Genomic DNA, 16005 nt, shown 5'->3' with positions numbered 1-16005 from the left:
CTGGATTAGAACCCACAACGGTGTTACATTGTTCATATAATGAAATCCAAACGTCTTGGCCTGGCATCCAGGGTTTCAAAGGTCTCTACTAAAGGCAAGCCCTGCATCTCAATTTTATTTCCCTTCTATTTCCGTAGTCCCTGGAATATGCACTGTGTTTCAGCCCTGCTCACATGTTCCCTGGAATGTACTGCTGATTCACTGAACCCACCTAATTCCTACCTTGGTTTATTCATTAGAGAACTAACTTAAAAGTCATGCATCTTTCATGATCGTATCTGTTCACAGTGACCACTAGTGAGTCTACTTATATTAAGGTTCACTGCCTGTACCATCTGGTGATATTTCTTCTGTTCAAAACATAGTTCATCAATATGATGGATGGCAACTTGCAGGGAGAACTTTACATGAACAAAGACTCAGAGGTGGGAAGGCCTAGGGAAGATTTGCAAATAACCAGGTCTGTAATTAGAACACCATCAGGCTCCTCTGTCCATGGAATTCTCCAGGCAAGAATACTGGAGTTGGGTAGGCATTCCCCTCTCCAGGGCTCTTTCCAACCCAGGGATTGGGTCTTCTGCATTGCAGGCAGATTCTTTACCATCTAAGCCACCAGGGAAGCCCTTTGTCCATTCAGTTTCCTCTAATGAAATACCATAGAATGGGTGGCTTATAAACAACAGAATTTTTTTACTCACAGCCCTAAGAAGTCTTAGAAGTCTAAGATCAAAGCACCCACTGATTTGGTCTCTAATGTGGGTCTGCTCCCTGATTCACAGGAAGCCGTCTTCTCGGTGTGTCCTTGCATAATGGGAGGAATGAAAAGCTCTCTGGGTTCTTTTTATAAGAGCACTGATCCCATTCACAAACTTTACCTTTATGACCTAATCACCTACTAAAGGTCCCATCTCCTAATACCATCACCACTTTGGGGGTTAAGTTTCAGCATATGAATTTTGGGGGAGAATGCAAACAGTCTGTAGCATACACAGCACTCAGTTAACATGTGTGGAATTATTGATGCTTTATTATTATTATATCTTTGGATGTGCTGGGTCTTCATTGCTGTGCAAGCTTTTCTCTAGTTACAGGAGGGGGGTTACTCTCCAGTCGTGGTGTGTGGGCTTCTCTTGTTGTGGAACATGGGCTCTAGGACTCATGATCGTGGGCTCATTAATTGCCACTTCTGATGGCAGCCCACTCCAGGATTCTTCCCGTGATAATCCCATGGACAGAGGAGCCTGGCGGGCTACAGTCCACGGGGTTGCCAAGAGTTGGCCACAACTGAGTGACTGAGCGTGCATGTATGCAAGTATACCTTGATAGCCCATGGGAATGAAAGATAAACTCCAGTACACTTACCCTTGAGAAATCCTAGAATGTAGAGATAGTGGTTCTAGAGGTCTTTGCTTGATCATGTAGTACCTTTGAGATGCTGGACAGGTGGGTTGTTATCACTGGTCCGTCCTTTTCCCATCTACCTCCATATATTGTGTATTCTTGGACGTCCTCTGGGATTAAGCAGCATCGATGATGCACCATGGATTGGAGTTCTTTGGTAAATAATAAGTTCCTAGAATGTTCTCAGGTCTCATAGGAGATTATGTCCCTGACTTGGATATTATGTCCCAGTGGCTTGAAATTATAAACTACTATTTCTTCAAAGTCTGTGTATTACACAGAACTTGGTTATAACAAATAATTATGGTGTTGATTTGAACAGCAGTGGTACATGCACATCCACAGAAACATAGCAATTGCATGAAATAAAAGCTTCCCTTCACACAGAGCAGGACAACCAGGCTTTTACATTATTGTTGTCTCCAAGATTTTGGCTGTTGTGTGAAACACCATTGTATCTTGTCTAACAAGTTTCCCCCTGCTTATGTGAATAAAAGGAAATAATCTAGTGCAGTAAATGTGTCAGTAAATCACACCCTTAGGAACTTTGGAAACAAAACTTTGACCATGTAAGCTATCATAAGGGCAGGCCTTTGTATAAGAATAGAAATTAATCACCTTTATGTAATGTTTATTGTCTCTATTTGATATGTATAGAGAAGAAAAATACAAAGTGTACACTCCAGTGAAACAGTTATGCTGTGAATACAAGGGAAATATGTTCTTTTAAAGCCATCTCTAGGCATTGTCTAGAAGTAAATATGTGACAGTAAGTGTAACGGCAAAGAATATTTATTGAGCATTTACTATGTGCCCGGTCATTGTTCTACGTCCTTTACATGCATCATCTCATTACCAGGGGCCCAGCTATATGGTTTAGGTAAAGTTCTTATCTTCTCTTTATTCCAGAGAAGACTTAGACCCAGGGAGGTAAAAGAACTTGTCCGAGGTCACACGGGTAACAGATAGAAAAGCTGGGAATTGGACCCAGGCAGCCCCAGTCCAGACTTCACATTGACCATAACCTGAGTGAGCCTTTGCCCACATGAAATGCTCCCTCCAAGAGGAGCTTAAACAAAGACCACCCATCTAATTTGCATTGTTTGGTCGGTCCAGCTGGATGATTTGTCCTACAAAATTTGAAATTGCATGGCATTATTTATATGCAGGGTTTCGATAACAGGAATCTAAGCCCAGAATTCCCCACGGTTTTATTCTATCATCTTTGCAGTTGAGAACAACCTCTGTCTTCACAGTTGAGACATTTTTATTCTTTGTCTCTAAATTAACACCGCACAGAACATGACTCGTGTGTGTGTGTGTGTGTGTGTGTGTGTGTGTGTGTGTAGAAGCTGCTTTCTTCTGGATTAAATTGTTGCAGCTTGGCTGAGTGAGGAGAATTCTCCCACTCACCGAGCCCACAGCAGACATGTTAGGAGAAGGCTGCTGCTTACAACACACCCAGACCCGGAGGGGCAGGTGACAACGGTGTGCGCCCAGCATCTCTGGAAGGGTCTCTGCAGATGTGTACGGCCGCTGCTGCTTCCTGCCGTCAGATTCCCGGAGCCAACACCCACCCACTCTTACAGCCTCTCTCTCTCTTTTATTTTCAAGGAAAAAAGAAAGAGGCAGACGGAGATAGAAGGCAAGCGCCAAGAGCTGGACGAGCAGATACTTCTGCTGCAGCATTCCAAGGTAAGCAGCTGATCCCTCGAACCTGTCTGTTATTAGACATGCAGATCACACGCCAGGGAGCCGGGCAGAGCCTGCCCTGGGTGAAGGCGCTGCCGAGGGCTGCACCAGCCCTTTTTCATTCAGTCAGGAAACCATCCCTGGGCTGTTCTTGGGAATTTCTCAAATTCAGGGCATTGTTACACAGCCTTCCAATTTCTGCAAGCCTGATGAGATGATAGGGTGCCTGTGGACCGGTTTAGGGGGTGGGGTGTGCCTCCGAACTGTGGTGGTTATATATAGAAATTGGAGGAGAATTTCCACATGGTGGGTGAGGCAGAGTTCCGGAGCTATATCTGTAATCCATAGGTGCTGTATGTGTGTGTGCATGCATGCAGAGGTGATACATTTAACATAGTGCTCTTTATTAAATTTAAAATATCAATCTTTTCTGTCTTGATATGGAGGAGAGGGAGATCAGAGCAGTGTGGTCTGATAAAAGAGCAATGCTGTGCATGCCAGATTATGTATGTGTTTTATTTCTACTTTAATAGTTTTCAAAGTGTCCTGTTAGAGCACTGTCAAAAGATAGTATTGAAATGATTTGACTTGGTTGGTTTTCATTGCACCACGGGGAAGAGAGAGGTGTTTATTTATTTATTTTTCTTTAAAACAGAATGCACTTAAGCATTATAGTTGATGGCAGCCCAGGAGAAAGCTCTATCACCGTCACAGGGACTCCACCGGCTGCAGAATGTTGCTTTCTGCAGGCTCAGAGAATAGTGTGACCAGTGGCCAGCGGGGCGGTGCTGCTGGCTTTTCACTACCCCTGGCTTTTTGAGAAAAGGCTTCTCTTGCTCACCCCAAGTTGCCGTGACATTGCATGTAGAGAAACTGGATCGCTCAGAGGGCTAGTTGGGAAGGTGGGGCTGACTCTCAGGGTGATGCTAGATGTGGATTATTTGGACTTTTTTTTTTAGCAAGAGGAACCTTTACAGTTGCATTTCCCATTCTTTTCTAGAAGACAAGGTTGTGCTAAATGAATCCTCAGAATGAAATCATCAGCAACATGATTTTAAATAGCAACATGACCTAAATCTGCTTCCCATATTTATCAGTTCACCGTTAACTTGAACTAGAGAAACGTGTTTAAAAGGAAAGAAAGCAGCACAGTAGTGAAAATTGCCTTTTTCTCTCTTACTGCTTATCATGTAAATCCATTTATGGACCTTTCCTTGTAGGAAGCTTTGCATGTGTGCTGTATGCCACTGTTCTTTCCTGACATGTTCCTCAGGGAGGACTGGGGGCCGAAGTTAGCATCTTCTTTTTACAGAGAGGTGTGGCTTAAGCTTACTTCCCAGAACCAGGTGAATTGTTCAAGGTCAATCTGGACAGAGCTGGGTCTCTGGCTCAAAGTACAGTCACCTCACTCCTGATAAGAGACCAAAATGTACTAAACCTCAGTGAATTCTTGCTTAAAAGGTGAACTTTTGAATAAGAATACTGAAAGAATGAGAGGATGTTTTTGACTAGACAGATTCTCTCCTCTTTCAGCTCAGTGAAGTTCTTTGCATCTGCATTCTTTGAATCAAAAGTCAGGCAATAAACATATGTCAGAAGATCAAGTTTCTTTTGTCTCACTTCTCATCTTTTTGGGTGTCAAATAAGATCCTAAAGATTCATTCATTGCTGATCCAGTCCAATGTTACAGTGTTTATTTCATATTTCATCTGTCCGCTATCCATCCACCCATTCATCCAGTCAATAAAAATAACAGTACAAATGACTTAGTATTGCATAGGAAAGCAGTGAGATTCCTTCAAAGACTTGGAGACAAGGGAATAAGATAGTTCTCTATGGTTATCCTGGTAAAATTTTCACACAGTTGATGAGATTGACTATTTGAGGAAGCACATGGCACTTTCACCAAGGTTACCTTCCCATATCTGGGGAAAAAGGATTCGAAATGATGAAAATTTAATAAATGGAGACCAATGCAGTATAATTTTCTCTTACTAGGAAAGGCTTACTAGTGAGCCTTGACCAACAAAAAAAGAAAGCTCAGAGATCTCCAGTGTGGTTTATCAGGTGTTACACTGGAGAGAGATGCCAGCTCTGGGAGGTCCCGAGTTTCTCTGCCCTGGTGAGATTGGGTGAGGACAGTCTCTAGCCTCGCTGCAACACAGGTGGAACTCCTTCATGACTGCCTCTCTTTGTTCCCAGTCCATCCTCCCCGAAATGATAGAGTTATTTTACTATAAGGAAGGTGGTGCCTGACTGAGACATATGATCACTGCAGGCACCAGAAAGGAATAGCTTCTACTTTAAATCAGTTAACTGTGGACTGACCTTAAATAGCATGAGTCATCTTCCCTGTGATCATTCATTTTGGAGCTTGGCAGCCTCACCTCTGGATGGTAGTACATTCATTGAGGTTATAGCTCCCCCTGGGCTCTTGGTGGAGACCCAGCCAGCATCCTGGTGGCAACACAGCAGCCATGTCATCCCTTTGTCCATCATCACTGGGACTTACCTGGTAGTCCAATCTTTAAGACTTTACCTTCTAAGGCAGGAGTGCAGGTTTGATTCCTGGTCAGGGAGCTAGGATCCCACATGTCTCAAGGCCAGGAAAAAAAAAAAGCATAAAACAAAAGCAATATTGTAACAAATTCAATAAGATTAAAAAATAAATAATCAGTTCAGTTCAGTCTCTCAGTTGTGTCCAACTCTTTGCAACCCCATAAATCACAGCACTTAAGGCCTCCCTGTCCACCAGCTCCCGGAGTTCACTCAGACTTATGTCCATCGAGTCGGTGATGCCATCCAGCCATCTTATCCTCTGTTGTCCCCTTCTCCTCCTGCACCCAATCCCTCCCAGCATCAGGGTCTTTTCCAATGAGTCAACTGTTCACATGAGGTGGCCAAAGTATTGGAGTTTCAGCTTCAGCATCGGTCCTTCCAACGAACACCCAGGACTGATCTCCTTTAGGATGAACTGGTTGCATCTCCTTGCAGTCCAAGGGACTCTCAAGAGTCTTTTTCAGTGCCTAATGTGTGTGTGATACTTTAAATATATCCCCTCAATAATGACACCAAAGTAGATACTACTCCCCCTGGGTTATGTGAGAAAACAAGCTGGTGAGATCAAGTAGTTTGCCCAAGAACGTAGAAACTCTAAATGGGGAGCCCAGTTGAACCCCAGGACTGTCTCCATAATCATGCTTTCTCCAGGAGACTCTCTTCTTCAAATGAAATAATTTGTCTAGAGACACGTCAATTGTGCTCCTCAGTGTCTCTTTTACTCTAAATATGTTTTCATGGGCTCTGGAAAGTTTGGACCATGTGGAGATATGCTGCAGTGATGATTGGTAGTTTCTTGAAGTAGAAAATAGGTCAATAATTACTATTTATTTTACCATTTTTCAAAATCCCAGATGTGCTCTTAGGGAGAAAAAAATAATCAGTGCAAATTTAAATGTAAAAACATTAGAATTTGATTTCATTTTTATTAAGATATAATTCTCATTATCAGAGTCTTTGGATGCTTATTCTTATGCCATGAAATATGAATTATTTAGACATTCACTGGTCTCTTGTCAAAGCAAATAAATAGAATGTAAGGCAATCATGTTGATACTTGTATATTTGATTAATATACTTATTAATTGCAATAGGGCTATATAGTAGCTCCACAAAATGAAATATCATTACTTTTTATGTGAATGACAAGCAAATTCTATAAGGCGATGAAGGAGGTGTTGAAATATTAGCTGCTACAACCCAGTGATTAGGAAACCTCTGGATATCTTGAGGTCCTGGTCAAATTAAACTCAGATTTCTTTTTATAAGATCCTTAGATATATTGAGTATCTAATATTTGTGCTTAAGAATTTCTAAGAAATGCTCATGTATGGGACCAGCAAGCAATTTTAATAGATATATTCTTTTTCCTGATTGTAAAATAAGTGTGTAATCATTTCAAGAGTGAAATTTAAAAGTACAGGAAAATATAAAGCAAAAACTTATCAATTGTCCACTTACCACCCAGATATGATCCAATGTATTTTTATAGAGTAAGATAATGGAGCCCTTACTATAGGCCTCATCAGCCTGTGAGTAAAATGAAATTACATTAACATTAGTATCCAAAATTCACTAACTTTGATCTCCGTTTTGATTTTTGTATATGGGTTCTTTGAAGTTCTTCTACAAAACTTTATAATTTGTATGAACTCAAACTCACATCTAACATTCACTTTACAATTTCTGACCTTGATGTCATCCTTGGAAAGAACATCTCCATCTTGAACACTTGATCTATGATGTTTCTTCTGCTTCAGTAGTTTGTCGACTAAAATCTAGCATATATTTTCCTATAAGAAATAAGGTAGGAATAACTTTACTTTTCCCTGATGGTGAGGCAGTTGCCTCAACATGATTTTTCGATTAATTCATCCTTTTCCCCACAGATTTAAATGTCTTCTTTGTCATATACGTATTTCTCACTTACATTCAAGCCTGCCATTTATGGATTCTTCTTATTCCATTAATCTGCCATTCCTGTGCTAATTTCATTCTCTTTAATCCCTCTAGCCATTTAATATGTTTCATAATATTTCATGCAGCAAGAGCCATCACTATTCTTCCTTTGAAAAATTGTCTTGGCTTTTAACTCTATGGACACAATTACTTATTTTTCTTGTTTTTATTATGTAACTCGTGATCATGTGAGTTTAAAACAGTAAATCACCTATTGGATTGTACCAGACAGACTGAATTTAATATTCCCTTTGCCCCTTGGTTGAATTGCCTGAGATTTGTCTATTTCATCCGTCATGTCAAGGTCCCAGCAATAGCAAGCCGTCAGTACGGATTGCCATGTGAATCCTTTTGGGACTGTCACACTTATAAAGGTTTGTATGCCACATCAGCAGGGTCAGAATCCAGTTGCTCATAACCACATCTTCAGTACGTAAGCTGCCTTTGCATTATTTATTCATGAGCAGGGACACTGACTAGAGTTCTCTTCTAAATCCAAGCTATGAAAAACCATGTTTTTTATATTTAAAAAACCACAGGCTTTTCTCTCCAGAAGACTGAATGAAAAAACAAATCAAAGACGGACTTGTGACCCTGTGAGATATTTATGATCAACACTCCAGGGTCATTTGCTGAGAAGCCTGAAGGTATCAGGAGCCTTGCTTGCAAAGACATTACGATTGTGTCTCTCACAATTGTGAACCATTCAAACCGTTTTTAGACTTTTCTTGGTTTTTAGTCTGTATGAAAAGCCAAGTTCAAATTTGAAAATATTGACCAGGCAGGCAGGGTACATGGTGTAAAGGAACTTGTAATGTCAGAACACCTTTGGGAAGCCGAGTTCCCTGAGACCGGCCCACTGTCTCATTCTGTTAGATCCCCTCTTCCTGTCCCCTGCTGCTGCTGCTGCTAAGTCACGTCAGTCGTGTCCGACTCTGTGTGACCCCATAGACGACAGCCCACTAGGGGGACACAACTCAGCCGGCAAGAGAGCCACAACTTGATACACAAATTGCACCACAAGCTTTCACACCTGATTTTATATTATTAAACAATGCCCCATAAATTTTAAGTACTTTTTAACAATACTTTTTAATCTTTTAAAAAGAACACATTAAGATGGACTGGATATTAAGTGATCTTGGGAAATTTTATAATCAATCTGCAGTTGCATAGAAAATGTCCTTATTTTTTAGAGACTCAAACTGAAATATTTATGGGTGAAATGTCCTGATGTTGGTTATTTACTTTAAGAGGCTTCAGTAGAAAGGGCTTCCCTGGTGGCTCAGACAGTGAAGAATCCACCTGCAATGCAGTAGACCCAGGCTCAATCCCCGAGTTGGGAAGATCCCCTGAAGGAGGAAATGGTAACCTACTCCAGTATTCTTGCCTGGAGAATTTCCTGGACAGAGGAGCCATGGAATTCCATGTCCTGATATTGGTTATTTACTTTAAAATGCTTCTGTGGGAAGAATATATGGGGAAATATGACAAAATGTTTATAATTGTGAAATGCACATGAAATTACATAGGAATGCATCATCTAGTTTTTTCTGTTCTTCTGTATGTTTTCAAAATTTTTAATCATAGAAAATATGGAAATCAATCCTTCTGGTGGCTCTCTGGACATAGGGTAGGAGCAAGTAGGGGACCACTGATGAGGGGCAAAGCTAAGACAGAGGGGCCTTGGAGGGAGAGGACGGTGTGAACTGAGAGGTATCGTCAGTCTGTTCTCTTTGCTCATTCCCACAGTCTAAAGTACTTCGAGAAAAATGGCTGCTGCAGGGCATACCTGCTGGAACCGCGGAAGAAGAGGAAGCCAGGAGGCGGCAGTCTGAGGAGGATGAGTTCAGAGTCAAACAGCTTGAAGATAACATTCAGAGGTAGGTGGTTTCCAGTCCAGGGCCACGTGCTGTGGCTTTACGGTGCAGCAACTGCCATTCTCCTCTAGGTGTTTCTGAATGCCAAAACCTTTCCCCAGCGCTTTAGAATTATCTTCCTAAACAGAGTATGTACACTGTTTCCACTGAAACTTTCCCAGATGATCCAGAATTTTTACTCTGAGGACTAAGTATTGTATTGGGCTGTCACATAGTATAGTGGTGTCTTCATGGACCAACTAATGTGATGAGCAGCTTGCCCCTTCACTAAATGTCCCCCTTTTGAGTTCTGTCAGCTCTTGCCTTTTTCCTTCTTGAACTCAGGCTGTTAGCGCTTAGTCTGTTGCCAAATTTACTACCTTTGAGCAACTTGAAGTGGGACATCTATAGCCAAGGGTCTTGGAATTGAAACTGACAGTCCCTCTGAAGGCTGTGTGCCTGTGCTCTAAAAGATTCACAAAGTATAATGCTCAGAGGGTGCTCTGTGGTCCTCAAGCAGGTTCTGAACATTTCAGTCTAGGAGATAAGTGACCTTCCTGTATGTCCAGTGTCTAGCCAGACTCATACAGAAGCAAAACAAATATAGGTTTCCATTTGGGATTTGTAGCCACAGCAGGTCCCAGGACACCCAGCCAGAGATGTGAGATGGTGCGGAAGATGGTGAGTGGAGTTGCCTTAGAACAAAATCTCCATCTCCACCTCATCCCCCAAATTCTGCCAGAAATCTCACCCTGGAGAGTGTCTTCTCTTTCTCCTGGGGTTTTGAACTCTTTTTAAAATACAAAGAGTAATAGCTAACTTGCCTCCAGTCATTTGTACCCAAGATTGAATGAAGCTGGTGAGAATACCTTGGGGACCCCAATAGCATCACCAAAGGGAAAAGCAGACTGACTATAAGGTCCCAAGGCCTTGTCCCTGCTTTACTTGATCCCTAGGGCCCCTTAAAGAGTTCTTGGAGCAGCTTGGCCAAGCTTTGCTTGTAGGGGAAATCTGCTAAGAAAAAGTGTATATGAGATGTGTGTGTGTCTACATACATATACATACACAAGCACATTTTTCTTAAAATATAAAGGATAAAAGCTAAGTAATATATGTATACATATATTTAATATTGGAAAGGCTAAATTATATATTAACATATATATATATATGTTTCTGTGTGTATGTGTAGGATTGGCTGAAAAAATTCATTTGGGTTTTGCTATAAGATGTTACAGAAAAATATGAATGAACTTTTTGACCAACCCAATTATTTATATATATATCACAAGAAGAAATTTTAATTATGTGAATGCTGACCTCAAGCTTGTGAGGATAAGTACCTGCAGGATCCCAGAGAAAAAAAAGGGATTTTTTTCATGTTAGAAGCCCAGACAATAGAAAGAGGAGGGGACAGAATGAGTGGCTCAGAGTCCTGAGCTTTGGGGATTGCCTCTCCTCAAAAGTGGCTCAGCTTGCTGCATCTTAGACAAGATGAGGGAGCCAAGGATAATGGGAAACAGCGACAGTAAGTTAGAGAGGAAAAGACAGCTCTGAGAATTTTTTTTTTCTTTTGAGAAATGGTTTTGTAGGAGGTTTGTTTTTAAGTCTCAAAGTGGCAAGTCCATGGTGCTTTCAGCTGCAATAGCATTTGAGACCATATAGCATCTCTTTGTCTTTACTCTCCTTAAAAGCTCTAGTCCATTTCCTGTCTCTTTCTTGCTGGTTTCGCGTAATCAGGACAGATGGGTCTGGCACCAAGTAGATGCCCCATAGCTGTTTGCCGAATGAAAAGACTGGGGCTGGGTGCACCATGCATCAGGGGACCTGCCTGGCAGAGGGAGCCTGGGAAGCTACTTTCCAGTCCAAGCTGGCAAAACCCTAGGAACCAGTGACTTGGGCACAGCCTAGTCACAGCAAGAACTGTGGTTCGGGCTCACATGGGACAGCATTATACTCCTGAGGAGTTCCAGGCAGGATGAAGAAACAGAGATGAAAATTGCAGGCCCCCTCTGAAGTGGAGGGAGACCGGGTGCACACAGATGGGCAGAAAATCTGATTTAAAAATCGTTTTTTAAAACCCAGATGTCTTTTCTCACTGAGCCCGTCATGTACATTCATGTCATGTAGTAGGTGTTGTTACAGATGGAAGGCAGACAGGATTTCAAAAGTAGGATAAAACTAGTTCTATAACCTTTTCTAGTTTTCTTAATTGGCATCAGAAAACGTGGTCTTCAGCCACATTGGCGGTTTCGCTTTGACTTGAATACAAATATATTATTGTTCTGGCCCAGTAGGTAGTAACTCTCACCTGTCAGATGAGCCATTACAGGTGGAAGTAGAGTCTTAAATCAAGACACAGTTTTGGCTAAATTAATCATTGGAGTGAGATATAAGAGTGAGGGGCTGGTTTGTGGCTCAGGTGGGCATGACCATATTCCAAAAACAATAAAGAAAATCTCTTTTCATTTTTTGAGTAAGTAGAGGAAAGAGCTCATTCAATGCATGCAATCTCCTGGAGGCCATTTGAGAGAGAGATTTCCAAGCCAGAAGGAAAGAAATCCTAACAGACTAAGGGGCTAGGAGTGGGGTGCTTAGGCCTAGATTCAGGGGCTATTTCTTTCTGCCATAATCATGACTTTGCTGGACATCGGCCAGATGGGCATTGGCCATTCACTGGGGGATGAGCTGTGGTCCTTGGAGCTGCTTTTCTGTAGGACCTGGGCTGCCAGTGCATCGTTTCCTCCTTAGGGCCTCTTGTGGGAGGAGCTTCTGCCTACCCTAGATGTCAGTTTCTGCTTCCCTTCATCTTCCTTACATCTTCTGTCTTCTGTGGTGTTTAGCATCGCTAAGCTCCAGTCTCAAGGGAAGAAAGAAAAGCGCTTTTCCCCCACTCCTCCCTTAAAGGATGTTCAGTCACCTGACACTTCCCTGAAGTCAAACACTGGTTCTCTCTCACATTCTTAATCCCTTGAACTGCTTTAAAGGCTGACTGTAAACTGAAGCATCCTCCAGTTTTACAGAGTCTGTGTGCATTGGCTAGCCTGGCTTTGCTCATTTTAGCCGAGTTTGGCTAAGTGACTCTAAGCTGTAGGTTGGATGAGTCTGCTCATACTTTCCCTGCACGAATGAACTAATCATGACAATTCCCTTTTATGGGAATGGCAGAGGTGCAAAGGGGCTGAACAGGCATAATGCATAGGCTTAGAACTGCCCGCGAGCCATTAGCTAAAATAGGTGGATGGCTTATCCCCAAACCCAGGTGAAGAGATGGACAGTCAGCCTTTAGTAGAAGAGTACAGATACAGATACAGTAGAGTACAGATACAGGAAAGGGTGAAAATGTGGACTCATCCTGAAATCTTCCAGAAGCGTGATTATTTCATTGAAAACTGCAAACATGAGGGAAAACTGGTCAGCAGGAGGGAAAGTACAGAAAAGCAAATGAATGTGAAAGGGGATGAACTAAAATAACTCAGGAATTCAGAGGAAAAGGAAGAAGAGAACAAAGGAAAATATGAGTGGCTTTGAAGTCAGATCTGATCTTTACATAATAGGAATCCTGGAAACTCTGCAGAACCACTAAATAAAGGAATTCCAAAGGAAAGTTTCTTTGTTTGAAACAGAACATTAATTTGTAGATCTTAACATTTGGGTCCACTTGTCTAAGTTCACCCCTAGCAACAAATTAGATTTTCCTAAAGAGATCTATGAATTCTTTTCAAATTGAATTAATACATAATAATAATATGAATATAATAAAGTATATTAGTACATTTGTGCTCTGAAGGTGTGTTAGTTCCTCTTGGTGATTTTGGAGTAGCTTGAAGAACCTGATGGAGCAGTGGAGGATGCCTACAAGGAAAGATGAAGGGAAATCAGGCTCGGTTAGTTTAGAACAAGAGAAGAGAATGGTAGCAACCTAACTCAGAACTTATGTGTATGTAGAATTTAGGTCACATCTGAATTCTTATGTCTGGGCCATTCTGAATATGATAAAGACTTAAAATAAAGCATGAGAACTTGTACTTAGACATATGTCTGTTTCACTAGATATATCTTCAAGAGGAAAGAACATAACCACATTTCTAATTCTGATTTGAAAACCCTTTGCAGTGCCAGTAACCATACAGGCAGTTCCAGGTTAACAGACATGTTTTCTTCCAAAATGTTATTTGTAAATTGGTGGTGGCTTGGAACTGAGAATGCTGTCTGTCTTTTAAAACTGTAATATGTGGTGCTTAGGTCTTGAGGGCAGCCCACAAAGAAGACAGGAAAAACAGAGGGAAGGAGAGAGGGAGGGAGGGCAAAATGTAACCAAATTATTAAATCTAGGCATTAGAATCACCTGGGAAGCTTTTAAAAAATATAAATGCCCAGGTCTCATTCCAGGAAATTTGGATTCACTGACCAAGGTGACAGTGAAAGAAAGTTGCTCAGTGGTGTCCGAGTCTTTGTGACCCCGTGGATCGTAGTCCATGGCATTCTCCAGGCCAGAATACTGGACTGGGTACCTTTCCCTGCTCCAGGGGATCTTCCCAACCCAGGGATCAAACCCAGGTCTCCCACACTGCAGGCAGATTCCTTACCAACTGTGCCACAAGGGAGCCAAGGTGAGGAGTCCTGTAATTTATGTTTTTCAAACACTGCTCCAGGTAATTCTTTTGCATGGTCAGGTTCAAAAACAATTTCTAAAATGGTAAAAAGCATAGATCATAAGTGAAATCCCATTTTAATTCCTATAAACCCCTAAGGGAAGTGAGAAGTAAACAGTGTTTGTAAGAAAATTGATTTCATCCAAACACATAAAGGACAACCCTGACCCTTGATTTCAGACTGATTTGAAGGCTTTGACTCAGGGAAATATGAACTCTGCTTTGGGACTTCTGTGCGTGCATGCATGCTAAGTTGCTTTGCTGCTGCTGCTGCTAAGTCGCTTCAGTCGTGTCTGACTCTGTGCGACCCCATAGACGGCAGCCCACCAGGCTCCCCCATCCCTGGGATTCTCCAGGCAAGAACAGTGGAGTGGGTTGCCATTTCCTTCTCCAGTGCATGAAAGTGAAAAGTGAAAGTGAAGTTGCTCAGTCGTGTCCGACTCTTTGCGACCCCATGGACTGCAGCCTACCAGGCTCCTCCGTCCATGGGGTTTTCCAGGCAAGAGTACTGGCGTGGGGTGCCATTTAGTTGTGTCCTATTCTGTGTGACCGTCTGGACTGTAGCCTGCCAGGCCGCTCTGTCCTTGGGAGTCTCCAGGCAAGAGTACTGGAGTGGGTTACCCTGCCCTCCTGAGGGGGATCTTCACCACCCAGACATCGAAGCCCTGTCTCTTACGTCTACCTGCATTGGCAGGCGGGTTCTTTACCACTGGCACCACCTGGGAATAGGTGGGAATAAAGCTGTCTCCCTGACACTGGGCTGAGGTCTTTCCCCCATAGGCCCCATGGTGGAGCCACGCTTTCATCTGAACTTGATTAGAAACAGCCTTGGTTTGAAGTGAAAGTGTTTGTCATCAGTTGTGCCTGACTCTCTGTGACCCCGTGGACTGGAGCCCTCCAGGCTCCTCTGTTCATGGAATTCTCCAGGCAGAATACTGGAGTGAGTTTCCATTCCCTTCTCCAGGGGATCTTTCCAACCCAGGGATTGAACCCAGGTCTCCTGCATGGCAGGCAGATTCTTTACCACCTGAGCCAGCAGGGAAGCCTTGGTTCACCAAATGCAAATTGATACAGACCAGGAAAGATGGCTACTTTCACATAGGCCAGAAAATTCTACCAATTTTCAAAGGTTTCTGGCTAAAATTAACAGCACAATAGCCTTGAAGTGATGACATCAAGGTGACAGGGAAAGAAGATGAGAACTGGTCAGTATAATGGATATATTGATTGTCAAATTCTCTTGCACAGCTTTTCCTGAGGTAGTGTTGGGATGGCCCAGTCAGTCTATTGGTTGTATTCTCAGCTCACTAGAAACCAGGAGCAAAACAGGGTTAAAAAAAAAAAAAAAAGGTTGGAATCGTTGAAAGAAAAAGCTGTACTCTTTTTTAAAAATTTGAATATCATATCTTCTGTCTGCTTTTCCATTGAAGTGCCATATAGAGAAAGCCCAAAGGGTTGTTTCTGGCTTGGGCCCATCACCCACCATTGTCCATGCCGTCCCTGGACGTGATGGGTCCCTGGGGGCCACAAGTGGGTTTCCCATCGATGCTTTTGGACATTTTAGGTAGGTAAAGCCACACCAGCTCTGTCTATTTCACATCTGCTCCAATCAACAAGTCTTGTCACTTGCCTTGTGGTTTTCCACCTAAGATTCTTTCTTGTTTAACCAAGTTTTATTTAAGTGTTTGAAATATAATGTTAAGTTTCTTTCATTAGTGAGATATATAGGGAAAATTTGTCCACTCACCTTAGAATTACCCCCGAAGAAGATGAGAAACCTCATGCAGTGGTAAATGAAAAAGTAACAAACTGCCAAAGCCAAGGTTCTGATTCTAGCTCTGCAGCTAATTCGTTGTGTCGCTTTCAGTAAATCTCTCATC

General features: G+C 42.2%; 1 protein-coding gene across 3 annotated transcripts in view; it reads left to right on the top strand.

Moving 5' to 3' along the window:
* PALM2AKAP2 (PALM2 and AKAP2 fusion) overlaps nucleotides 1-16005 on the top strand; it is a 515173-nt gene that overhangs the window by 219553 nt on the left and 279615 nt on the right. For all 3 annotated transcript variants that reach the window (XM_070375129.1, XM_070375128.1, XM_070375130.1), the window contains 2 exons: nucleotides 3016-3096; nucleotides 9364-9494. In XM_070375129.1, the coding sequence (XP_070231230.1) occupies nucleotides 3016-3096; nucleotides 9364-9494 (212 nt within the window). The remainder of the gene's footprint in view (nucleotides 1-3015; nucleotides 3097-9363; nucleotides 9495-16005) is intronic.

The sequence above is a fragment of the Bos mutus genome, chromosome 8 (assembly GCF_027580195.1).
Source record: "Bos mutus isolate GX-2022 chromosome 8, NWIPB_WYAK_1.1, whole genome shotgun sequence".
Classification (NCBI taxonomy): domain Eukaryota; kingdom Metazoa; phylum Chordata; class Mammalia; order Artiodactyla; family Bovidae; genus Bos; species Bos mutus.
This window is presented reverse-complemented; position numbering and strand designations above follow the sequence as displayed.